The sequence below is a fragment of the Camarhynchus parvulus genome, chromosome 24 (genome assembly GCF_901933205.1).
Source record: "Camarhynchus parvulus chromosome 24, STF_HiC, whole genome shotgun sequence".
Taxonomy (NCBI): Eukaryota; Metazoa; Chordata; class Aves; order Passeriformes; family Thraupidae; genus Camarhynchus; species Camarhynchus parvulus.
Genome location: NC_044594.1, coordinates 2,295,937 through 2,322,078, shown reverse-complemented (window position 1 = coordinate 2,322,078; position 26,142 = coordinate 2,295,937). Strand labels below are relative to the sequence as shown.

The 26,142-nt window shown below is 48.5% G+C and overlaps 1 protein-coding gene across 4 annotated transcripts; it reads left to right on the top strand.

Moving 5' to 3' along the window:
• Positions 1 to 26,142, top strand: TRIM29 (tripartite motif containing 29). 4 transcript variants are annotated; one of them, XM_030965032.1, is made up of 9 exons: positions 1 to 1,146; positions 8,975 to 9,070; positions 10,212 to 10,445; positions 11,610 to 11,808; positions 16,177 to 16,260; positions 19,403 to 19,462; positions 21,485 to 21,586; positions 22,884 to 22,963; positions 25,388 to 26,142. In XM_030965032.1, exons 1-9 carry the CDS (start codon positions 301 to 303, stop codon positions 25,448 to 25,450), a joined length of 1,764 nt encoding a protein of 587 aa, XP_030820892.1. In that variant the 5' UTR covers positions 1 to 300; the 3' UTR covers positions 25,451 to 26,142. The 4 variants fall into 4 exon arrangements, with proteins under 4 accessions (XP_030820892.1, XP_030820895.1, XP_030820894.1 ...); XM_030965033.1 differs by having other exon boundaries at positions 301 to 1,146; positions 21,488 to 21,586; XM_030965035.1 differs by lacking the exon at positions 19,403 to 19,462 and having other exon boundaries at positions 21,488 to 21,586.

Below are 26,142 nucleotides of genomic sequence, written 5' to 3'. Positions count from 1 at the left end.
GTGGACTGCCTTGTATAATTAACTGCACAGCTGGAGCTCTTCTGATCCCTCCACGTCTGCTCCTTCCTTTCCTCCTTTCTTTCCCCCTGCATCCACCTGGGCGCGATCCGGGCGCGCTGCTCCTCCTCGGGAGCTCGGGCTGCGTCACCGGGGCAGGAAGGTTCCCCGAATTCAGCATTCCAGAGCCATTCCTGGCTGGGAGCAGCACCAGGCAGAGCCTGCCTGCCTTGGAGGGGGCTGAGAGCCGGGAGCTGGAGCAGAGAGCGAGCAGAGAAACCCCTAAAAAGCCCTGTTTAGGCCATGGAAACGGGGAGTGCAGCCAGGACAAACGGCACCGCCAGCAAGCCCGAGGACGTGAAGAGCCCAACTACCCCCAAAAAAGAAGAGGAGGCCAAGAAGGCCACGAGCCCTGGCGGAGGCGAGAAAGAAGCTATAAAAGGCACGGGCGGCGCTGCGTTGGAGACAGGGCAGATCAAGAGCTCCCTCTTCTCTGGGAGTGACTGGAAGAGGCCCATCATTCAGTTTGTGGAGTCATCCGACGAGAAGAGGTCAACCTACTTCAGCATGGACTCGGCCGACTCCAAGAAGATGCAGTTCAACAGCGGCCAGATCGGAGACATGAGGAGACCAGGCCTCAACTTCCCGGAGAAGGGCGACCTCAGGAAGTCCCTGTTCTCCTTGGATTCCAAAAAGAGCTTCCTGCCCGCTGACGGGGAAGGGAGGAAGTCCCTGTTCTCCACGGGGGACCTGAAGAAATCCTCCCTGCCCCTGGTGGAGACGGGGGACCTGAGGAGACCCTTCAACAAGGCCGAGCGAGAGGCGGGCTCGCGGCCCCGCGTGAAGCTGGAGGACGTTCTCTGCGACTCCTGCATCGACAACAAGCAGAAGGCTGTCAAATCCTGCCTGGTGTGCCAGGCCTCCTTCTGCGAGCTGCACCTCAAGCCCCACCTGGAGGGAGCGGCGTTCCGGGACCACCAGCTGCTGGACCCCATCAGGGACTTCGAAGCCAGAAAGTGCCCCGTGCATGGCAAGACCATGGAGCTGTTCTGCCAGACAGACCAGATGTGCATCTGCTACCTCTGCATGTTCCAGGAGCACAAGAACCACAGCACGGTGACAGTGGAGATCGAGAAGGCGGGCAAAGAGGTAATTTTATTCTCCTTTCATTCCTCCTTTCATTCCTCCTTTCATTCCTTAAGCTCCCAGCAGCCTGCAGATGTCACAGCACAGCCTTTGCTCCCCTGCTCCCAGGTCATTTTTGGGGTGGAATCCTGGATGCAGTGGTGCTGGTGGGAAGTGTTTAGTGGATACTGATATTTCCTGACTGCTGGTGGGAAGTGTTTAGTGGATACTGATATTTCCTGGCTGCTGTTTCCATGGGATTGGTGTTCTCCTGATCCTGGCTGCAGCAGCACAGAGCTGGGGTTGGGCTCCAAGCTGCATTTAGGGATGGAGAGCCTGGCTGCCAGCACACCTGACTTCTAGCAGAGGCTGAATCAAAGCCCTAAATGCCAAGGTTTTAAAATTTTTCTTGAGTTTTGACAGTGTTTGTGTGGTGTTGCCCACAGAAAGGTGGGCACTGCTCAGGGTCAGCACCTCCAGAATGCAAATTGTCAAATCAGCGGCTGCTAAAGTTACTCATGGGTACTAATAACTATTGAAAATTGCTATCTCAGCTCATTAGAGTGAGATTAGGTTTTGTTGTTTTTTTTTTTCTTTTCTGTTGAGCCACACCTATGGAAAAAATCTTTTGAAGTTTAGATGGAGGAAAAAAAAAACAAACCCTGGTGCAAGCACAAAACCTGATCATTTCCCCTGAAGTGTTACTACAACAGGTTCAGAGGATGGACATCCAGGGAGATTTCACTAATGAAATGTCTTTTACCTTTGTTTGCTCAAAGCTTCCTGTTGTTTGCTTTCTGGGTGGATGAGGAGGATTTCACTTGTTCTAGCAAAAAAACCAGGGTCTCACCACGTTTGTTGCTGCACATCCCCGTGGTAAAAGGAAGAAACTTTCTAAGCAGACAGGACAGGGGAGATGCCAATAAAGAGAGTTGTAAAATATTAATTACATAAAACCAGGTGCCTGGAGTCACACAGTCAGAAGCAGGAAGGGCACTAAGATCTCCTAAACCCCAAACCAGTGCTGTGATGTGGTGACCAGGCAGACACAGGTACCTGCTGTGCGAAATCCTTGAGTTCCCTTCATGGGAAGAACAATTCTACTCTTCCCAAGGAGCTGGGAAGATTTACCTCATCAGGCTGAAAGAGCATCTTGTGTAGAGCTTATCTCTGGCTTCTCTGGTCTTTTCTTGCCATGTCATCTCCAGCTGGCAGCCCTGCTGAAACCAGACAAAGCCTTTTCCCCGTCTCAGACAGCCTTTCCCAAATTCCTGCAGGGCTGCCAGCCTGCTGTTTGTTCCATAATTGCCCGTCCTCGTGGTTTTGATGTCAGCCCTGACATAAAGCTGTGCCTGGTGTCTGCCAAGGTGTCCGATTCCTGCCTGGAACGAGGTGAGCAGCTGCTTCCTGAGGAAGCAAAGCTGCTCAGATCCTTCCTCCTGTGGCTGGAGACACCTCCAGCACCTTGATTTTAAAGGCACAGCCATGCATGAGCAGAGAATGGGATTTAAATGCTGTTTGATTCCTGTCTCTGAGTCCTTGTGCCACCTTCAGCTCTGCTGCTACTCAGCCTAGAGGATTTAGGATTTATCAACATGAATCATGCCCATGTGTGAGTTTCTCCTGACAGAGTTTGATCGTGTTGTAACTCGAGCGAGCATTCACTCAGACAAAAACAATTAGCAGCAAAGCTGTTGCCTACAAATGTTTGTTCCCACCCCTGGTTTATTCACCAGAGGTGGAGCCTCAGCAGGAGCCACAAAGAGCAATGAATATTTCCAAGCCCCTGGTGTGTGACACCTCTCCTTATCACATCAGCCCAGCTGGAATTTGTGACCACAAACTGGGAGGGCGCCTGGTGCTGCTGCCCTTTTGGAAGGGAGAAGCCACAACCTCACACCAGGTCACCCTATCCCTGCCCTGTTCTCCCAGCCTGGCATCCCAGCAGCTCCAGAGGAGCTTTAAAACCTCCAGATCCATCCTGCCACTGGAACAAAGCTGTGTCCTGACAGAGCTTTTCGCTTTAAAACCTCCAGATCCATCCTGCCACTGGAACAAAGCTGTGTCCTGACAGAGCTTGTTCACTTTAAAACCTCCAAATCTTGTGCCACTGAAGTGCTGACCAGAGCAAAGCTGTGTGTCCTGACAGAGCCTTTCACACCTTGCTGGGTGTCCAGAATTTATCTGCGAGGATTTCCTCATCCCTGGCTGCTGTGTGGCTCCAGAACTGGGGAGGGTTCCAGAGCTGGGGTTTGTTTTGCTGCACTGCCAACCTGGGAGCTCGGTGATTTGGTGGCACAAAAGTGTCACAGAATAAGCTTGGTTTAGGGGCATCTGCCCTTCGGGTCTGCAGAATTAATGCAGATTTCAGCCTGGCTTTGCTGTAGGGAGGAGAGGGGCTGCGCTTTAGAGCTGGGAAAGGAATTAGGAAACGCTGCTTGTCTCACGGAGCAGACAGAGGAGAGGAATGCAAACAAGCCAGAACAGACACCTATAGTTAGGGCAGTGCAAAGGCTGATATCTCTGTCCCAGACAGAGAACACAGCAGCATCTTCCACTTTTCAGGAGCCTGGGGTGAGAGTCACTCACCCCCTGTTCCTGCTGAGCAGACACAAGTGAGAGAAAGGCAAAGGGACTCAGACACAGACATTTGTCCTGACTTCCCACCCAGTGCTATTTGCCTATTTTACCCAGCAAACCTTTAATGCTCTCCCCAGATCCACTTTGCATTCATTTCCTGCTGCAGGTTTAAAGGAAAAGTAACAGTTTGCACCAGAACCAGTACAAAAAAAACCAAAACAAGCCAGGAAAAAAAAATCTGTGAGGCTGGGGAATAACAACTCGCACCTGAAAAGTGAGAATGCTCCACAGCTGCTTGTACAGGCCAATAAAGCCCTGATTTATCAGCAAAGCCCCCCCTTGGAGCCAGCATCCTTCATTCTGAAAGGGGATCCTTCATCCCAAACCTGTTTTACAGGGCTGCTCTCCAAAGGAGACAGCTTCACCTCTGCCTGCCAGTCCCAGAGCTGGAAATAACCTGGCATTGCCTTCCAGCTCCAGCCTTGGTGCTCAGCATGCCAGGTCAGCTCTGCTGAAAAACCACTTTGATCTGGTTGTTTTTCGCTCTAATTCTTTATCTTTTAAAGCAAAGTTCGCTGTGGGTACAGGAAGGGGAGCTGGGTGTTCCTCCTTCCCACAGAGCTGCTTTGAAAAGGGTTTTTTTTACAAAGGCTGAGCCAGGCTTTGAAGAAAACCATCCGCAGAGATGGATCCAGAGGGGTTCCCATCCCTGCATCACTGTCACTGAGCAGAGAGCAAACAAAATTAAACCTTGGAAGGGCTTGGGGGCCTTCAGCGTGGCTGTGAGGTTTTACCCACACCAGCTCTGTGGACACAGCTCAAAATAGATGTTCTGTCCCCAGAGTTTCCTGCAGGAAGGACAACTCTTCCCAGCTGGAAATCAGAGTAAATTTGTCTGTTTGCCTGAATTCTGCATTAATCCTCTGTGCTGAGGACAGAATCCAGGCAAAATCCACTTGTTTGCAAGCAAGGAATTCTCTCCAAGGACTCAGCTTTTCCAGTGGCATTTTAGGGGATGCTGGCAGAGCTTTCAGGGGTTTCAGCCCTCTCTGCTTAACAGAAACTGGGATGGGAAAATGCAGTTGTGCCCCCAGCAGGAATCATGTCCCAAACATCCCCCTGAGTTTCCTGGCCCTGCAATGGGACAATGAGCTGGAGCAGCACTTGTGCAGCTCTGCCTTGGTTAATTAGCAGAGCTCTGCCAGGCTGGGGACACAGGGCTGTTCCCAGGGTGCTCAGGGCATGATGCTGCTTGTGCTGCTGCTGCCTCCTTGCACAAAGCACTTGCATCATCGTGCTCTGTAATCTCCCATCTGCAGCTCCTCCACAGCACCAGGGCTGGGTTCAGCTCCTTGGATGTACACTCTGAACTTTCACTGAAGCCTATTAGCTGCCCTAATTAGCTGAGGCTCTAATAGGGGATCCAATCTGAGCATGCAGGTTCTCAGTGCCTTCATTTCTCAGCTTGCTGTGCTCAAAAAATTGTCCAAATCTGGATTTCCTGGCTTTCCCCCCACTGTTCCTGTTATTTCTGCTCTGGAGGGACCCCCACCATGGGGCTGTTGCTGTTTTATCTCTCATTAGCATCTCCTGAACCCCAAATCCTCCAATAGATTTGTTCTAGAGGGTCCATCAAGGATTTCTGACCTTGGAAAATCTGAGAAATGTGAAGACAGATGGGAGTTTTCTCTTGGGGAGTGAAGCTGTGGCACTGCCTGTCCCTAACCCCTGTGGCCCCCATTCCGTGACTGTTTATCTGTGATACACATGGGCAGCCAAAGCAACCTTCCAAACAGAAAAAAAGGTCTTAAATCCATCAGGAAATCACCTCCTGACCCCTTGGTGTTGTGCTCCACCTCCAGAGCACCCTTCCTGAACCCTTCTGCCCATGCCACCAGTTTTTCCACAATTCCAGACTCTCCCTGCACCTCTTTAACATTTTTTCCTATGTTTAGGGTATTTTTTTTGGTAGTATTTATGAAATTTCATGCACTAATTTATGTAATTTCAGCACACCTCCCTTCACCTCCCCTGCCCCTGCTGCAGTCTGTGCTGGTGTTTCCCCTTTGCCAGATCTGGCTGAGTGTGGGATTTGCATCCTGGCCATTGGGACCATCTCTGTAATTTCCATTTGCAAGTCATAAACCTGCTCCAAATTGCTGCGTGCCTCTGCTCTTAAGTGGCTGTTCCATCCCACACCACCTTTCTGGGGGGTGTTTGAACTGCTGGGAGTCACGAGCACTTTTACAAATCATACTTCCCAAAATTCCTTGGAGACCCATCCTAATTAAAAAGGACCATAAAAGCATAATATTGTTATCACCACCTTCCAGCCATCACCTGATTTTTTTTTTCCTGTCATTTTCTCTGCAAATCCCTTGAGTTTGGGAGTGTCTACGTGGCTGTGAAAGTTCTGCTCTTCCCCAAAAAATTCCTCCCAGTCTTTCTGTGTAGGATTTTACTCCCATTCTTATAAGGATGTCCTGATTTTTGGGGATGAGGAGGGAAATAATTGCTCTGGGGATGAGCTTTTCACTTCACAAGCAATCAATGCCACCTGGATGCAGCTCTGTGGCTCAAGGAAATCCCTGGAATTTGGGTGTAATTTCTCACATTGGTTAATGCAGTGGATAAATGGATCTAAACCGTTTTCATCTCATTGCATTTCCCTGCTGTGCAGAGTCCCCATGCACAGGACATCTCCCCCTGCACGTGGCAGTGGAAACCAGCAGGAATTCCTCCAAGTCACTGTCTTGAAAATGTGAAAATTACGGGATCAAACTCCTCTCTTTGTTCTTTCCATCAGTAGCGGGGCAGATTTTTTCATCTGGAAGCCAGTGTGGGTTTCCTGGTGAAGCTGTGCCACAAAACCCTTCCCTGTGTGCCCTGAGCCCCTGCAGAGGGTGAGAATCAGCTCATGGCAGCGTTCAGGCCACTGCTGAGGGCGTGTGAGCAATATTTAGAAAGCCAGTGTTCTCCTAACTCCTAAAAAACAATGTGAGGATGCCCTGAGACACCTCTGAGCACATTTCCCTTTTTTCTGCCCACTTTTCCTGTGTTTTATAAGGCAACAAAACCACCATCCAGTCATTGTCCCTCCACAAACAGAGATTTTCTGAGTTGGAACAGCTGGGGCTGTTGGCTCTCAGAGCAGCTGTGCTGGATTCCAGCTCCAGAGGCTGCTCAGACACTTGGCTGGCATCAGGACAAGAGCTCCTGTCTGGGCTGGTTCACAGCTCCTTCCCTGCTCTTCATTTCCAGTGCAGAACTGAAAACCCTCAAACTCCGAGCAATAAAACCCCAGCTTTTCATGTTCCACTGCATTCTTGGATGGACAGCTGGAGTGTCAGAGTGGATTTATCCATCCATGCCTCTAATTGTTGGCCTGAATTTCAGTGGTTTGGGTTAATTTAATGATTTTGCAGACGGTCCCACATGACCAGCAGGTTCTCAGGACTCTCCTGACATGACAGAACACGGAATTTCTGCCAGCTCTGAAATTCCTCAACAGCTCTGGGCTGGGTGTCCCACAGCCAGATTGCCTCCAGCCACGGCTGAGACCAACCTGCACACACATGAAATGCAGAAATGTCCCAGCAAAGGCTGGGGCAGGATCTGTGGGGCAGGGGTGGAGAATGGGAACGACCCAGGGAGGGATTGCTGGAGTTAACAGGGCAAAGCTTTGACAACATCCAGGTCCAGGGTTGACCCAGGGAAACAGTGCATGGTCTGCACTGCCACAAATTCCTGTGCAGGTCTCAGCTCTGAGCTTCTCTGGGAAGCCACTGCACAACAAAATGCAAATGATCCCAGTGAAATTGCTGATCTCAGCCCAGCAAGTTGACTACACCTCTTCCCTCCTCCTTTTGTGGCTTTTTTTTTTTCTCTTTTCAATTTTTTATTTCCAAGCATTCCCCAGCTCCATCGCTACATGAAAGCTCTCAATTCAGAGCAAATTAATCCACAATCCTGTCTAAACAGAATTCCTGCCGGAGGCATCATCCTCTTGTTGCAACACTCGTCAAACGTCATTCCGTAATTACATGAAAACTGTTATTGCTGCACAGGCACACCCTGGGCTGGGCCCTGCTCTGCACACACAGCTGAATTTTGAAACAGCTCCCTTCCCCTGCAGCTCATGACTCCCATGTGATTAAAGACAGCCTGGGAGGTGGGTGCTGCTGCTTTGCTGAGGGAGCTGAATCTGCTGGGTCGGTGCCCGCTGGCAGCACGTGATGCCAGCTGGACCTCCCTGCTGCTCTGCTCAGCACAGCAGTGTGGATTTGTGTCCTGGTTTAGGGCAAGTTTGGGAGAAAACCTCCAAAAGGGGGCCCCTCCAGAAAGCAAACCCACACCAATCTGTTCAGGAATGATTCCTCGGAGAGAAGTGGAAAGAACCTGTTTATTCAACAGGCAAAGCACCCCCCAGCACACAAAATGAGCAACACCAGGTGACAACACTCTGTCACAGCTCTGAAAAAGACGACAAATTCAGAAAGTCTCTCTTGGGGGTGGTTGCTCTGTTCTCAGTCCATCCTGTGCTGGGGCAGCTGCTGCAGCCACAAGGTGCAAACTCTCGGTGTTCCCAGGTCCCAGTCCAGAGCAGGTTCGAGTAGGTCCAAAAAAGGGAAAGGAGAAACAGTCCAGGGAAAATTTGGACTGCTTAGCTAAACTAACTAGTGAGCAGAAGCAAGAGCAAGAGCAAAGCAAAAAGCAAAAGCAGCACTATGTACTGCCCTGTCTCTGTGTCTTGCCAGGCTGATAAGAAAACCCAAACAAAACATTCGCTCTTCAGAGCCAGTCTTGGAGGCACAGAACATGATATCCAGCATAAACAGAACACACAAATGGGGATACGAGCATCACAACCTCACCCTCGGACAGGATGCCGTGGGACAGAGAGAGAGAGAGAGAAACAGCAGGGGTTTCTCGCAGTGGCTTGTGAGAACTTTCAGGGAGTTGTGAGGATGTGTAACTTGTTAAGTACAAACAATCTGCGGGTGGTGTTGTTCTACTTTGGATGGTGTGTGAGGACGGTGTTTTTGTTAAGCAGCCAGTCAAACAGAATGTATGGTATCACTCTATAAAAACCATGCGGTTCTCTTGAATAAAACCTTCTTTGCTCTTTCTGCAGTCCTGCCTCTCACCTGTGTCATTCTCGGTGCAAGAGTGACACAGCAGGGCAGGCTGGGGCTGGTGGAAGGGGCCACCCTCAGCCCCAGCTCACCAGGCTCCCTCTCCTCTCACCTCCTCCCTTCTGCTCTCCCCACAGACCGAGCTGTCTCTGCAGAAGGAGCAGCTGCAGCTGAAGATCATCGAGGTGGAGGATGAGGTGGACAAGTGGCAGAAGGAGAGGGACCGCATCAAGGTGCGTTCGAGGGGTCCAGTTCCCCTCTCCCTCCTGTCAGCCCCAATTCCTGCTCCCTTCCTCTCCCACATCCCTCCATCCCTTCCTCACTCCATCCCTTCCCCAGCCTTTATCTCATCCCCAAACTCCAAGCCAAACCTTGGAAACAACAACTCCCACTGAAGTCATCTTGCGACATTCCCTGCGGGGAGATGCAGCCCTGATACAAAACCAAGGCACCTCCCTGCTCTGGCTCCTTTTTTAGGTCCTTTATGGCCCTTCCATCACCAGTAGCCAGGCAGATTTAGAAACAAAATCCACGAATAACCTGCAGGAGGGCTCTGGGTTGCCCAAACTGAGATAAGACAGCAGGAGCAGATTAATTTACCCACGCAAACATCTTATTTATGGTGGAACAGCTTATTTCCATGCTGACAGAGGGCTCCTTTGTAATTCTTGCACCGTGGTAAGGGTTGGAATAGAGTCATAGTATTATTTTTTTCATTTATAGCCTAACTGAATAAAGCAGTGAAAGCACAAGTTGGAGACACCCCAGAAAATTTGCATAATATTAACAGGCAAAGCCATTCTTCTCCCTTTTATGTGGTGCAAGCACATTGGCTCACCAGCTCTGCTTTTCATCTCCTTTATTATTACTATTATTATTATTATTATTATCATTATTATTGGAAACCTGACCTAGAAATTCTGACTCTCAATATAGTTACATCCCCAGTCCTTCTGAGGAATATTTCAGAGGCACCTCGAGGTCAGGCTTGTAAAAAGAGTTTCAGCACCTTTCATCCTTTGAAATGGTGGGAATTTGGTCCTCAAATAATGCAGGAGCCAGAGCCCTGATTTAGAAGGTGACAGCGTGTTTTTAAATGTCACCTGTGAGTGCATGAATTGAAATTGGAGATCTGCTCTTACCGCTGGGAAGGCAGCGGCCCTTTTGGATTGCATCCATGTGAATATTGCAGGAACAGGTATTGCTTCTCTTGGCACAGCTGAGACTTGCCTAGCTGGAGTTTCCATACTCTAAATGCTGAATCCTTGGATTTATCCCCCCTCTGTGTCTCTCTGTTAGCAAAGAACTCAGTGAATTTTAATTATTTCTTGCTCCTTTCCCGCTGCCTCCTCTCTGTGCCCCTTCCCCACCTAGAATTACACCACCAACGAGAAAGCCACGGTGGACCAGCACTTCAAGGAGCTGATCCGTGACCTGGAGAGGCAGAGGGATGAGGTGAAGGCTGCCCTGGATCAGAGGGAGAAGATTGCCTCGGAGAACGTGAAGGAAATCGTGGATGAGCTGGAGGAGAGGGCGAAGCTGCTGCGGGAGGACAAGGAGAACAGGGAGCAGATCCACCAGATCAGCGACTCCGTGCTCTTCCTGCAGGTGACACAGACCTCATTTCCCTTCCCTTTGTCCCTGTGAGAACTTTGGGATTTGTCCCAAAGACAAGCCCAGAGAAGTGTGAGATGTGTGAACTACCAGCAGTGGTGAAAGACTGGGTGATGATCAGAATCCAAATTTTTTGTGGACTACATGTGCTTATATATTATTATATACCCTCATTTCCCTTCTCTTTGTCCTAGTGAGGATGGGATTTGTCCCAAGGACAATCCATGTGTGAACTATCAGCAATGGTGAGAGACTGAGTGATGATCAGAATCCAAATTTATCATGGACTAGATGTGCTTAAATACTATTCTAGGCTGGCAATTTTTTACTACAATAATTGTGTTAATCATCACATAAACAAACTTCTACACTCTGCAACATCTCTTGCTTGCAGGAGTTGATTCTTCTTTTCCTGTCAGCCAGCCTTGATTCCATCCTCAAAGCTCTGCTTGTTCTTTCCAAGGCATGCTAATTATCAGATCTCTGTGCTAATCAGGTCCAAAGCACTCTGTGCTTTGTGTGCCCCAATGTGAACCTCCACCAGTTCCCATCCAGGGACATTTGGAGCTGTCTCTGCTCTGGTGGGTGAGGAGTGGACTTGGACATGCCTTTGGTTTTTATGGATTGCTGCAGACCATGGAGAGAACATCTCCCTGCCCACCTTCCCTGCTTCCCTTTCTGTGACCGTGTTCACAGGGGTCTCAGGATGAGGGAAGAGATGAGAATGTTGACTCCATGTTTCAGAAGGCTGATTTATTATTTTATGATATATATTATATTAAAACTATACTAAAAGAATAGAAGAAAGGATTTCATCAGAAGGCTGGCTAAGAATAGAAAAAGAAAAATGATAACAAAGACTTGTGACTGACCAAGGCAGTCCGGACAGCTGGGCTGTGATTGGCCATTAATTAGAAACAACCACACGAGACCAATGACAGATCCACCTGTTGCATTCCACAGCAGCAGATAACCATTGTTTACATTTTGTTCCTGAGGCCTCTCAGCTTCTCAGGAGAAAAAATCCTAAGGAAAGGATTTTTCATAAAACGTGTCTGTGACACCTTTCTACTTTTGGATTCCAACCCCAACCAGCTCCCTCCCATTCATCCTCCACACCTTTATGCTCCTCATTAATGCCATCCCTTTCTCTGGCAGGAATTTGGGGCTCTGATGAGGAATTACGTGCCCCCTCCATCCCTCCCAACCTACAGCGTGCTGCTGGAAGGGGAGAGCATGAGCCCATCCATGGGGCTGCTCAGGGATGATCTCCTCAACGTCTGCATGAGGCACGTGGAGAAGATCTGCAAGGCAGACCTGGGCCGCAACTTCATCGAGAGGAACCACATGGAGAATGGTAAAACACCCCAAAAATTCCCCTCCCTGCTTCCCTGGAGGGCAGGGTCAGGGCTGGTGAGGATGGTGAGCACTCCTGGTGAGGAAGAAAGCAAGCAAAGACCTGGGGGGAAAGTGGGAGAAGCAAATCCTGTAGCTGGAATGAATTCTGGAAGATGAGAGTTATTAGAATGTGAGTTCTGGAATATCAGAGTTATTCTGCCACTGCTGTGTGGGGATGGAATCAGCTGAACTGCCAGGGATTTAGGATATCCCATACAGGACACCAAACTGGCCCCACTTCCCTGATTTTTGGTTCATTTCAGGGTTTCATGTTTAGGATTTAATGGGTTCAGCCATCTCCTGTGTGGACTCAAGAGCAGCCACCCTTCCCTCCTGCCCTCTGCCAGGCTGGAGCAGGGAAGTTTAGCAGGACATTTTTCAGGAGGGGAAACTGCACAGATCTGCTGAGGCAGCTCAGTGGAGGGTGAATTCACACAGGTGAAATGTGGGATGGCAAGTTTGAAACCCCATTTGTACACTCAGTCAGCACATGGAGTTTGCTGGTGTGACATCAAATATTGCAAGTGCAGGGTTTCAGCACTGAAATACTCTGCAAGCGCCTGCCACTGAGAAGGAAATATTTGAAAATGTAATTTTCCAAGTAAAAAATGGCTCCATTTGGGTGTTCAGCTATAACTTGAGCTGGAATGACTCTGATAATATTCCCTGTTCCACTTGGGACAGCTTTCCAGCCTGCCCTGACCCAGGCTGTTCCCCACACCTCAGTGGTGTTTAAGGTGATCTTTAAGGTGAACAGAGAGGTCACAGCCACCACCACATCAGCAAAACCAATCTTTTAACTCTATAACCCACTTCCTCACAATTAGCTGTGAATAAAGGACTTGTCTTGCATCAGGCTCACACCTGAGATCAGGACAGGGCACCACAATGGGGCTGTGCTGCACTTCCCAGACCTTTGTAACCCTGGGCACGTTGCCTAATCCCAGGAGATGACCTCTGGCAGCAGGAATGGGAGTGAGTGGTGATCTCACCTGGATGGTTCTCCAAGGACAGCAGGGATGAGAGGTTACCTCACCTGGATGGTTATCCTGGGATAGCAGGGATGGGAATCAGTGGTTATCTCACCTGGATGGTTCTCCAGGAGAGCAGGGATGAGTCGTGATCTCACCTGGATGGTTCTCCAGGGATAGCAGGGATGGGAATCAGTGGTTATCTCACCTGGATGGTTCTCCAGGGATAGCAGGGATGCCAATGAGTGGTGATCTCACCTGGATGGTTATCCAAGGACAGCAGGGATGAGTGGTTATCTCACCTGGATGGTTCTCCAGGGATAGCAGGGATGCCAATGAGTGGTGACCTCACCTGGATGGTTATCCAAGGACAGCAGGGATGAGTGGTTATCTCACCTGGATGGTTCTCCAGGGATAGCAGGGATGGGAATCAGTGGTGATCTCACCTGGATGGTTCTCCAGGGATAGCAGGGATGCCAATGAGTGGTTATCTCACCTGGATGGTTCTCCAGGGATAGCAGGGATGAGTGGTTATCTCACCTGGATGGTTCTCCAGGGATAGCAGGGATGCCAATGAGTGGTGATCTCACCTGGTTATCTCACCTGGATGTAATCTCCCAGCCACTGAGGAAGCCCAATACCAGGACAGCAGCGAGTGGCATGAGGATAAGTGGCACCCTGCTATTCCAGGAGGATGTGGGAGGCCAAAAGGTGCAGGAATAACCTCAAGGACAGCTCATGCAACACAGGAGCTGAGGAACTCTGCTGCAGATCTGCAAAATCGCTGATAATTCACTCAAATTCACAGTATTTACTGGAGACCCCTCCTGTATTAATAATTACAGAGCCATCATTCTCCATCAGACATGAATTAAATGGACCAGATCCTTCTGGACCAACCTTTCAGAAGGTCAGGGATCCAGAGTGCTCAGGATGCACAGCTAGATGCAGGTTTTAAAACTCTCCCTGCCTTTAAAGTAGCACCAGAAATTGAACATTATTTATCTTCCATCACTGCAACATTCCTATATAAATTCCCAACACTCCACATGCTCCACACTTACCAAGAAATTTGACAATAATTCCATATCAATAGATGACAAACAGATGCAAAAATCACTTCTGTGCATTTTTCTTTCTTTGTTCACCTGAAGCTGTGCAGAATTTCCATCTGCTGGGCTGGGTTTTGCCAACCCTGGAGCATTTTCCTTGGGCATTTTTTAAAACCCAGCAAGGTTCTGCAGCCACTTATTTCTGGTAGCTCAGGATAAAGCCTGATTATTTCTTGATTATTTTAATTGGGGTCTCCTCCATGTTATAGATGCCGGAAGCCCTCGTTTTTATGTGAAATTCACAGAATCCAAGCGGCAAAACCATTTTTAACTCCTGCCAGAAACCTGGGTGCTTCCAGGAGCTTTACCAGGGACTCAGCTTGGACTCTGCCCTAATGAAAAGTTAGGAAATGTTATTTATGGTGAGTCCCAGGAGCTTCAGAGCTCTCCCTTCTCCAAGCCACGGTTAGAGATGAAAGAGGGCAGCACTCTGCATCCAGTGGCTGCCAGGGAATTAAATCCATTAAGGAACTGTGGAGTTATTAACTCAGACTCCCCCTGAGTCACTGCAACAAATTCATTTGCAGCTGGCTTGATCTTCCACTGTAAAAAAAACTTCCCAGGAAGAAATATTATATTAATGGAATGAAAGCTGCTTAATAGCAGACTCCAAAGGGAATCCATGTCCTTTTAGTTGTCATAACAGGTACCTGTGTGGTGAGGAGACAAATAATCAGGGAGCTTAAATAGTACTGAAAGAAATGGGAGAAATAAAAGAAAAGTCTGTTCAGTGACTTGAGAATCAAAGAGTGGAGCTATTTAAACACGAAAACTGAATTTATTCCTTGCAGAGAACAATAGGCTTGTAGAGGCCTCCAAAGAATGTTTTTATGAGCAAGTGTAGTGATAAAGCCTCATTTCCTGTGAATCAGCGTCAGAAACCCAAACCCAGGCTGTGTAGGAGTAAGTTTGATCCATGAAACCAGAACCAACCACCCTTGCCCAAGAGTTTAGAGCTGTTTGCAGCTCAGCTGTAGCATCTCCCTCTAAAAACTGGAGAAGCCAACCCATGTAACCCTCCCAGAAGTGATTTCTGGAGCTTTCAAGAGTGGCAATTCTCCATCAGTCAGCCCTGTGCTCAGGGTGAGCACACAAAAGGAGCCAAACTCAAACTTTTGGAGTCATTTTTAGCCACACAACATCAATTTGGTAAAAAAAATGCCTCAACCCTCAGGTCCCTCTGGATTGGAAAGATCCTGTGTTTGCTGTGAGGTTGGATGCTTCACCTGGGCTCTGCCTCTGAAGGAACCTTTTATTTTAGACCCTGGCCAGCTCCAGAACTGCTTTAGCTCCCAGGCAAAAGATGCCCCAGGGGGATTGAAGACCCCCAAAGTGCATCCCCGTGCTCCCTGGCCCTGGGGGTGCTGGTTGACAGCAGAGTGCCCAGGTGGCCAAGGAGGACAAGGGCTCCTGGCCTGGGTCAGGAATGGCGTGGCCAGCAGGAGCAGGGAGGTCATTGTGCCCCTGTGCCGGGCACTGGGGAGGCCAAAGCCCTGAGTGCCGTGTCCAGCTCTGGCCCTTCAGCTTGGGAAGGACGTTGAGATGCTCAAACACAAGGCTGGAGAGGGGCTGGGAACACAAACCCTGTGAGGAACCACTGAGGGAGCTGGGGGTGCTCAGCCTGGAGAAAAGGAGGCTCAGAGGTGCCCTTGTTGCTCTCTACAACTCCCTGAAGGGAAGCTGCAGACACGTGGGGTTGGTCTCTGACAGAGCCAGAGGACACAGGCTCAAGCTACAGCAGGGAAGGTACAGGTTGGATATTAGGAAGAAATTTTTCACCAAAAGAATAATAAAAGCACTGGAATGCTCTTCCCAGGGAGGTGGTGGAATCACCATCTCTGGATGTGTTTAAACAAAGACTGGCCATGGCACTGGGTGCTACAGTCTGGTTGAGGTGTCAGGGCATGGGTTGGACTCGATGATCTTAGAGGTCTCTTCCAACCTCATTATTCTGTGATTGTGTGTCTCTGTGATTCTGCAATTCTGTGATTCTGTGATTCTGATTCTGTGATTCTGCGACTCTGATTCTGTGATTCTGCAATTCTGTGATTCTGTGATTTTATGATTCAGTGATTCTGTGATTCTGTGATTCTATGACTCTGTGATTCTGCGACTCTGATTCTGTGATTCTGCAATTCTGTGACTCTGTGTCTCTGTGTCTCTGTGATTCTGTGATTAATTCAGTGATTAATTCAGTGATTAATTCAGTGATCCTGTGATTCATGCCCTGCTCTCCCTCCCCAGGGGATCACCGGTTCATGATGAACAACTACGAGTGGAACCAGCCTGACAACCTGAAGAGATTCTCCATGTTCCTGTCTCCCAAAGGTAAGGAGGGCATCCCACAGCTGGGCAGGCTGCCTTCCACCTCAGGAAAGGAACTTCACATGACCCAGCCCAAAATTTACTCTTTTCCACATCTCAGATCCATCCCTCTGCACGTTTTCTCTCCAGTCACAGAGCTTTTGCCTCAAAGCAGGCAGAAAAGGTTCTCAATTTTATGGGGAAGAGCTGGAATAGCTGAACTCTATCCAAGAGTGAATACAGGGGAGTTTTGACATGGGTTTCCAGGATAAAATCAGTGTTTTTCTCCACCCAAAGCTTATCTCTCTGTGCTATCAAGTGAAAGCTGCATTAAGATTTTACTTTCACCACCAAACATAATTTTTCCTAACAGTGAAAGGACAGAAGAAGCGAGGAATGTGTCCTTAAAAAAACCACTAAAACCAGGAGTCTGAATCTCCTCTGTGAGCTCTGACAAGAGCCCTGGTGATTTGCTTGTCCCACTTGTAGTGTGGCCACTGCAGGGTGAATATTTGGAGTGAACCAACGTTTCCAACACACCCAGCTCTAAAATCTCAGTTGGCATTCCCAAACTGGCACGCAGAGCAAGGAGCTGAGCGTGCTGAAAGCCCAGGCAGGGTGAGGAACAAAAGAACAGCAAGGGTGGCACCAAACAAGGGACCAAATTTCAGCCCTGCCCGGGTTTGCCAGGTGTTTCCAGCTGCTGCTCTGGGCAGGGACAGGGACATGGCAGCAGGGACCCTCCCTGAGGGCACATTCCTGCCCTGTGCTGGTGTTTCCTGAGGATAACCCAGACCCCAACACTGAGCCCTTTGTCTGGCTTGCCAATTTGCCCTTTTCTGCCCCCAGCCCACGCCTGGCAGCTCCCTGAGGATGTTTGCAGCAGGGCTGGCATTGCCATTTCTGTGCCAGCAGGGCTCTTCCCAAGTTCAAGGGCACATTTTAGTGTTGGGTTTGTTTTTCTGCTCTCCTTCCCCAGGCCCTGTGCTGTCAGGTGATTTTTTTAGAGTTGGGTTTGTTTTTCTGCTCTCCTTCCTCAGGGTTTGCAGGCCCTGTGCTCTCAGGGAAGTTCTGCTGAGACTCAGCCCTGCACCCAAAACTTTCCAACCCTGAGGGAAGCTTGAAAATCAATTCTAACACAGCACAAGCTGAGCTTATCTCTACCCAAAATGTGGAGCTTTCAGGTGGAAACAGCCCTGAAGGCATTAAAGGGCTGTGGCAGGGAGGAACACCAGGCAGTGTCATCCCCGGGGATGGGGACAGTGCCCAGCCTGGCAAAAAGGAAGGCGAAAAAGAAGGGATCCAGCTGATCCAGGATTGCACCCAGAGCCTGTGCTGGATGGGGATTGAGCAGAGAAAGGGCTCAGGGAGGATCCAGGTGATCTAAGATTGCACCCAGAGCTTGTGCTGGATGGGGATGGAGCAGAGAAAGGGCTCAGGGAGGATCCAGCTGATCCAGGATTGCCTGAGCTGGATGGGCCAGCAGGGCCAGGGCTCAGGGAGGATCCAGCTGCTGTAACCATTCTAGGAGGGAATTAGAGAGCAGGATGGATCAGTAGGCAAAGCAGGAGACGTGACCCACTTGGCTTGCAGGCTGGCTGGCCAAGGATCACCCCATGAATAATGCACCATACCCATCATCAGTGACCCCTCCTGAGCTCTCTGTGCCCTGTCCCTGTGGCAGCCAAGTCCAGCAGTGCAGCTGATTGCATCTTTGTTCAAGAATCCCAAAAAACAGGAGGGAAAAACCAGGGCCACCCTCTGCATTGTGTCACACCCTTGGAATCCTTCAATATCTCATGGCAGCTTTGCTACACGCCCTGTTCTCAGGCTGGGTCACTGCAGATTCTGCCCCAGGCCACAGTGGAAATTCTGTTTGCTGGACTGAGGAATGCTCTGTGCTAATTACAGCAGCCCAGACTGGGGAACTGCTTGGATTCCAGCTGAACCTTCTGGGTTTAAACCCTGCTTAAATTCAAGACTTCCACTGCTCCTGAGTTTCATAGGAAATGGCTTCAAGCTGAAAGAGAGGAGGTTTAGATGGGATATTAGGAAGAAATTCTTCCTGTGAGGGTGGTGAGGCCCTAGCACAGAGCAGCTGTGGCTGCCCCTGGATCCCCAGAAGTGTCCAAGGCCAGGTTGGACAGGGCTTGGAGCAACCAGGTGTCCCTGCCATGGCAGGGGCTGGAATGAGATGATTTTTAAGATCCTTTCCAACCCAAACCGTTCTATGCTCCAATATTTCCTTGCAGGGATGACAGGACGAGGCAGAGGGGCATAAAACACTTTGAACACTGCCCCAAAGACAGAGGAACAATCTGTCCAGCTGCTCCATGCTCCTTTCTGTCCTCTCCCACTAAGTTTCTTCTCCTGATGTGTCAAACAGTTTGGCCAAAGCCAGGAGGAGGTTGGAAAAATCATCTTTGAATGAAGAGTAGGAGGGACTCAGGCACACAGAGAGAGAATTGTGCATACAGAAACAGAGAAGCAGCCCACAGGATGGCAGCAGAGCAGCTCCAAGGATCCTTCTTTTTGCTTTACTGGGTGCTCAAAGGGCTTTACTGCCTCCCCTACACACCAGTCTGTGTCCTGGTGGGAGCCTGGAGCACTCACCTGGCACAGGGCAGGGAAATGTTCCCGTCCTGGGAAATGTTCCTGTCCTGGGAAATGTTTCTGTCCTGGGAAATGTTCCTGTCCTGGTGCACACACAGGGCAGGGAAATGTTTCTGTCCTGGTGCACAGGGCAGGGAAATGTTCCTGTTCTGTACACACAAAGGGCAGGGAAATGTTCTTGTCCTGGACACACACAGGGCAGGGAAATGTTCTTGTCCTGGTGCACACACAGGGCAGGGAAATGTTCCTGTCTCCTGCTGTTTGTGGAGCTCTGAACCCCAAGCTCTGCCTGCAGAGCTCTCACATTGAGTACCCAAACCCAAACCTGCAGCTCTGTGGCACTGGGAGCTCTGCTCACTGCAGGAGGAGAGCTTTTCTCTCTCTGTTCCCCATTCCCCATCACCCAGGGGTAAAACCCAGGCTCCCCTCTGTGCCTGGGCCCTGATTTCTGCTCTGGGGCTGCTCCCAGCTCGGTGGGGACCTTTCCTAGAGCAGTGCCAGGCACAGCCTCGTCAGGAGCCCACTGCTGAACTGGATGCTCTTGTTTTTACAGCCAATTTCAACCCACGGTCATGGGAATTTTCCTCCTTCCAAGCGACCGAGGAAACACTTGGTACGGGTAATTCTGCCTGCAGCCTGAGAGGATCTAACCCCCCGTGCCACAGCTTTCTGCCTCACTAACCCACCTCTCCTGCTGCCCTCTCAGCTGCCCTGGCACCTAAAAACCCCAGAGCCAGCCCCTGCTGGGCTACCACACACAGCCCAGCCAGGGAAAGGCACCCCTGGTTCTGCTTGGTCACAGAAAAGGGAGGTGCAAAAACACAGCAGGCAGTTTGCAAAGATGCCCAGAACACTCAGAGCACCCTGAGGAGGTGGTGGCAGAAGCAGGAGGAGACTCCAAGTACTCCTAGCCAGTCTCAGAAGCACGAGGTGCTTTGTTCTGTCACACCTTTTATTAATAAAAGGTGTTAATACCTCTTAGGTATCCTTGTTCTCTAAGGAGGATATTCCCAACTGGACATTAAAAACCCATTTTTTCCTGAATTCCATGGTTATTCCTTCAATGATGGGGGGATATTAAAACCCCCTTTTTCTCCTGAATTCTGTGATTATTCCTTCAGTGATGGGGGGGATATTAAAACCCCCATTTTTTCCTGAATTCCATGCTTATTCCTTCAGTGATGGAGGGATATTCTCAACTGGACATTGAAACACCCATTTTTTCCCCCTGAATTCCATGGTTATTCCTTCACTGATGGGGGGACATTAAAACCCCCATTTTTTTCCTGAATTCAGTGGTTATTCCTTCAGTGATGGGGGGATATTCCCAAGTGGAATATCCTGTGTTCTCAAGGACACAGCCTGGCCCACGTTCATGCCTTTTCTTCCCAGATCCCCATCTTCCTTTCCCTTCCATTTTCCCTCCTTTGCTTCATTCCTCCAAGGTCCTTCAAGGTCCATCCTTTCCTGCTCCCTGGAAGCAGCCAGGGCCACCCTGCCTGGGCAGCTCTGGTGACTCAGGGCCACACCTCACCAGGGCTGGGTCCCTCTCATCTCCGAGCTTCCTTCCTGACCCCGAGGAGGGCAGCAGGGGAAGCTTTGATGGTTTGGAGGAAGCCTGCAGTGCTGGCAGGAAGGGCAGTGCTGGAGTCATCCCTCCTGCCCCAGGCAGCTGCTCTCCAGCCACACCTGCACTCTGGGGCTCTCAGGAGCAAGGCTGGTCCCTGCCTGGAGCTCTGGCATCACCTCACACCCACACAGAGCTGTGACAGTGCTCACAGGGGCCCGAGTGTGAGGGAAGAGACCAGCATCTGACTCTGTGTTTCAGAAGGATTGATTTATTATTTTATTATATTATATTTTTATATATTTTTATATATATTTTTATATTTTTATATATTTATAGATATTTTATATATTTATATATAAATATAGTTTTATAGTTTTATATATATTTTATATATTTATATTTTTAATGTTTTATATATATTTATATATTATACATAAATATATTTTATATATTTTATATATTTATATAAATATATTTTTATATTTTTATATGTATTTTATATATTTATATATTTTTATATTTTTATATATATTTTATATATAAATATATTTTTATATTTTTATATATTTATATAAATATATTTTTATATTTTTATATGTATTTTATATATTTATATATTATATTTATATATATATATTTATCATATTAAAACTATACTAAAAGAATAGAAGAAAGATTTTCATCAGAAGGCTGGCTAAGAATAGAAAAAGAATGAAATGGCTCTAGGACAGAGAGTCCGAGCCAGCTGGGCTGTGATTGGCCATTAATTAGAAACAACCAACATGAGACCAATCACAGATGCACCTGTTGCATTCCACAGCAGCAGATAACCATTGTTCACATTTTGTTCCTGAGGCCTCTCAGCTTCTCAGGAGGAAAAATCTGAAGGAAAGGGATTTTTCATAAAATATCATGGCTACACACAACTGCCTGCCCTCGCCTGCCTCTTGGCCCTGAGAGAAAAAAGGGACAAGAGGCACAAGGGACTCGTGGCAGTGTCACGGGGGTGTTTGGAACTGCCCCCCTGCAGCCCTGTGGAATAACAACAACCTCTTTATCTTCCAGTAGGCAATGGCACTAAGCTGCCTTTTCAGTTCTCCTCGGTGGGACAGAATCCGCCCGGTGACTTCAGCAAACAGTCTGATGGGAGCCTCTTCACTAAGACCGGTACTAGGAACTGACTGTCCCCCTTCCTCCTGCCCCATTGGAGGTGCCAAACCCCCTAATCTGCCTTCCTGCCCCATTGGAGGTGCCAAACCCCCTAATCTGCCTTCCTGCCCCATTGGAGGTGCCAAACCCCCTAATCTGCCTTCCTGCCCCATTGGAGGTGCCAAACTCCCCTAATCTGCCTTCCTGGTAATAAGAGGCATTAATACCTTATCCTCTAAGGAGGATATTCCCAACTGGATATTAAACCCCCATTTTTTCCCTGAATTCTGTGGTTATTCCTTCAGTGATGGGGGAATATAAAAACCCCCATTTTTTTTCCTGAATTCCGTGGTTATTCCTTCAGTGATGGAGGGATATTCCCAACTGGACACCTTTTGGCACCTTTGAGGTGCCAAACTCCCCAGTCCTGCTCTTCCTTCCTGTCCTATTTGAGATCCCAAACCCCCTCGTCCTGCTCTACTTTCCTGGAGCAACACCTTGGCCTCACTGCCAATCTCTGAGGCACCTGCCCAGGAGAGACTCCGCTGAATCAGGGCAGCAAGGAGTGTTAAAAACAATGAAAGTTTTATCTAAGGAACAGGTGGAGGGATTTTAAATTTTGTTTGTAATGGGCAGGGATGAATTTTAGACTGTTCTAGAGGAAAACACCATTTGCCCCTCTAGTTTCATCGCTGAAAAATAACACAAACAGCACAACCTTAAAAAAAAAATATGCAGGAGCTGCCTCACCAAAACTAAACCCTCATTCACCATCTCATCACCCTGCTGTCACTTCCCACCAGAGGTGGGATCCAGGAGCTCCAGAACCTGCCAAGCAGAGTCAGGTGTGATTAACTGGGGATGCTGGGCCATGGTGACACTGGCTGTGACACTCCTGGCGGGCTGGAAGGGGGTCGGGGCTTCTCGAGCTGCCAGAGGAGCTGCAGGGAGCCCAGGCTCAGCTCTGTGCACTAATTAAACAGCCTGCGGTGCTCTCTGCAAGAGCCACGATGCTGACTTTGGGACTCGGCCTGAATTTAATTGGTCTGATTGCATTCCACCTCTCTGCATTCCTCAGACATTTTAATTAGCCAGCCCTTCTCTCCTGCCTCTTCCTGCCTGATTGGGTGGTGGCAGAGGCATCTGTCCGACGGCTGTCTGTGTGTCCCACCCCGGGCACGGCTGCGTTTCCACGTTGAGCAATGCAATACTAATGAGGTGGCACTTCCAGTCCTGCTGCTGCCCCTGGGGACACCACGGGGGTGGCAGTGGCAGGGGCTGTGTGTGTGACTGGCTGTGTTTTGTGTTGTCACAGCCTACCCTTCCATAGTGAGGCACCAGTCTGCAAAGGTGACGCCGCAGACGTGGAAATCGTCCTCCAAGCAGTCTGTATTGGTAAGGAAAAGAAGAATTTTATTTTTTTTGTTTCTTGGGGGGCTTCAGGAATAAGGATGGGAGCATGGAAATAAAAGTTTCAGCCCCACTGCTCCTGTTCAGGATGCAGATTAACCCCCAGCGCCGATCAATGCTGCAAAAATGATGTTTTGTAAAGGTTTTGGCCTAAAATGCGATGCAGAAATAGGGACAGTGCAAATGCTGTAAAATGGTACTGATAGCACTTTTCCCTGTCACCCACCCTGTCCTTTGGGAATGTGGAAATAAAAGTTTCAACCTCACTGCTCCTGTTCAGGATGCAGATTAACACCCCCCATCTTTTACAGCTCTGATCAATGCTGCAGAAATGACGTTTTGAGAAGGTTTTGGCCTAAAATATGATGCAGGAGATAGGGACAGTGCAAATGCTGTAAAATGGCACTGATAGCACTTTTCCCTGTCACCCACTCTGTGTCACTCTGTGGATGTCGGTGACACCAGAGACAGCCACAGCAAAGTGATCCTGTCCTGCAGTGCCAAATGCAGGATCCCAGGTGAGGGGTCAGAAATGCCCACGGCGTCTCTGAGCCCCTGGTTTCACACTGACCATGACAAGAGGCACAGGGCAGTGACCTTTTAGGGCTTGTGGTCTCAAATGCACTGCCTCAGGAGCGCCCAGTTAATCTGGTTTTATTCACACTCTGCTGCATTAAGGCCTTGCATGATCTGGATTGAGATTGTTGAGCTTTTGCCACCACAAATGAAACAGTTTTTTAATTTTTTTTTTGTCATTTCTGATTTTTGAGAGACGATTTAGTGTTTGGTGGAAGTGAGACCTGTAAGGAGCAGAGAGCATTCCCACACTGAGGGAAACACACAGCAGGTAGAAACTGAGGGCTGCAGCTGGATCTGCCCCATTTTCAAGGCTCCCCAGGAGGAGAATTCCTGTGGAAGGGATGTTTCTTGGCAGATTCTCCCAGGAAATCCAGCCTGGAGCCTTTGAAGGCGCTGCAGGCAAACCAGCAAAACTCTGCCATCCCTTCTGCCTTGGGTCTGACCTCTAAAACATCATCACCCACATCCTTTGTGCTCCCAGCGATTTTTCTTTAATCCCCACAGAGAAAATCTGGGTGACTTCTCCCACCATCCCTTCCCTGTGTCCCTTCCTCTCCTTGTTACACATTTATAACGACCATTTCCTTTTCATAGCCAATATTCACCACACAGCCCTGAACCCAACAACTGAGCTGATAAATAGAAGCATTTCAAAGTACCAAAATAGAAATACATCCTGCAGTATCTCTGCAGGAGCTTTTTATGGTCTGTTGGGCCAATAATCTGGCTTTTAAACCAGCCTTTAAATGTGTATTTAAGTAATGTACATTCTAAAAGGTCTGTAAATATGAATTTTCACAAAGGACTGGGCTGGTTAAGGAGGAAGGTCTTTTTCACACCCAGGGAGCTGTTTTAAATGAAGCCCCCCTCTTTCATATCTTAATTCTGTTGGAAATTAGAGCCGTAAAATGAAAAGGATCTCGACAAAAGGGAACATTGAGCAGGGAGATGGGCTGGGCTTGCTCTGGTGTTTCCTGCTGTTCAATAGTGGCCTGTGGGGTTTCTCCCACCTTCTGCACCTGAGAACAAACCCAAGGCAAACTGGGCTTTAAAACATCAATTTTTTTCCTGAATTCCATGGTTATTCCTTCAGTAATGAGGGGATATTAAAACCCCCATTTTTTCCTGAATTCCCTGGTTATTCCTTCAGCGGTGGGGGGATATTTACCCAGCCAGGCTGGAGATTGTGCAGCCAGGTATAAGATTTCTATAATATTTTTATAATATTTTAATAATTTTAATAATACTTATATAATATTCTATAATAATTTTATAATATTCTTATAATATTTATATAATAGTTTCACAATATTTATATAATATTTATATAATATTTGTATAATATTTATATAATATTTATATAATATTTATATATTAGAACAGAACTAATTTAAAATTATAGTATAATACAAATATATAAGCTATCTTTAAGTTAAAATAGAAACATTTTATTATATAGTATTTTATTAATTGATAAATATTTTTCAAAGTCTTATAATTAAAAGTGTAGAGGTAAATTAGTAGAATTAAATTAATTAATTCTATTTAATTTAAATTCATTGAAATTCATCTAGAATTTAAATTGATTTAAAATCTTTAAAATTAAATTATAAAAACACGAACTTTAAATTATAAAACCACGAACTTTAAATTATAAAAATACAAACTTTATAGATTAAACTATGTAAAAATAAAATAAATAAACCACAACATCAAAAACAATTCAGAAATCCAATTCCTCGTGGTGCTGAGGCAGGAATTAGTGAGATGGGGGTGGATGGGGGGGGAAAGAAGGGGTCAGACTGACGTGCCCCAAATTCTCCCTTGCAGTCCCATTATCGCCCCTTCTACGTCAACAAAGGCAACGGAGCCACCTCCAACGAGGCGCCCTGAGCAGCTGCGGGTGAGAGGAGAGCTCAGCTGAGGATTGTCACAGATGTCCCTGCTCCTGCCGACCCTCCTGCTCCCCAGGGCAGGGCAGGCATGGCCCTGCCCCAGCACACCAGGACTTCTCCCTCCCTGTCCCCTCCTTGTCCCCTCTTTGTCCCCCCCAGCTGTTCTGCCCCTCTGGGAATTGTGGATGCTTGGGTGGCACCCCCTGCTCGGCAGCTGTCCCCTTGTCCCCAGAGCTGTCAAACCCTGCTGGATGCCCCAAAGCTCTTGCCAAGCTCCAGCTTTTCCTCTCCACCCTGGGGTCACATCCCCTGCTGGCATCAGGGTCCTCCAAGCTCAGCTCTGCTCCTCACCTCCCAAAAAAACCCCAGCAGGATTTTCCTAGAGATGTGGAGTCTGTCACCCCCTGCTAGGCAGCTGTCCCCTTGTCCCCAGAGCTGTTAAACCCTGCTGGATAACCCAAAGCTTTTCCCAGGCTCCAGATTTCCTCTCCATGCTGGGGACACAGCTCTTGGTGGCACCACATGTCCCCAGGGTCTTCTAGCAGCTCAGCTCTGCTCCTCACCTCCCAAAAATCCCAGCAGGATTTTCCCAGAGCCTGAATTGTGGCAACTCCTACTAGGCAGCTGTCCCCTTGTCCCCAGAGCTGTCAAACCCTGCTGGACTCCCCAAAGCTCTTCCCAAGCTCCCGA

Bases quoted from the DNA above. Each gene is read 5' to 3' on its own strand.
- TRIM29 (XM_030965032.1), top strand. From the start codon at position 301: ATGGAAACGGGGAGTGCAGCCAGGACAAACGGCACCGCCAGCAAGCCC. The intron at 11,809-16,176 runs GTAAAACACCCC...CTCCCTCCCCAG, and splicing joins GAGGAACCACATGGAGAATG to GGGATCACCGGTTCATGATG. The intron at 22,964-25,387 runs GTAAGGAAAAGA...TCTCCCTTGCAG, and splicing joins CCTCCAAGCAGTCTGTATTG to TCCCATTATCGCCCCTTCTA.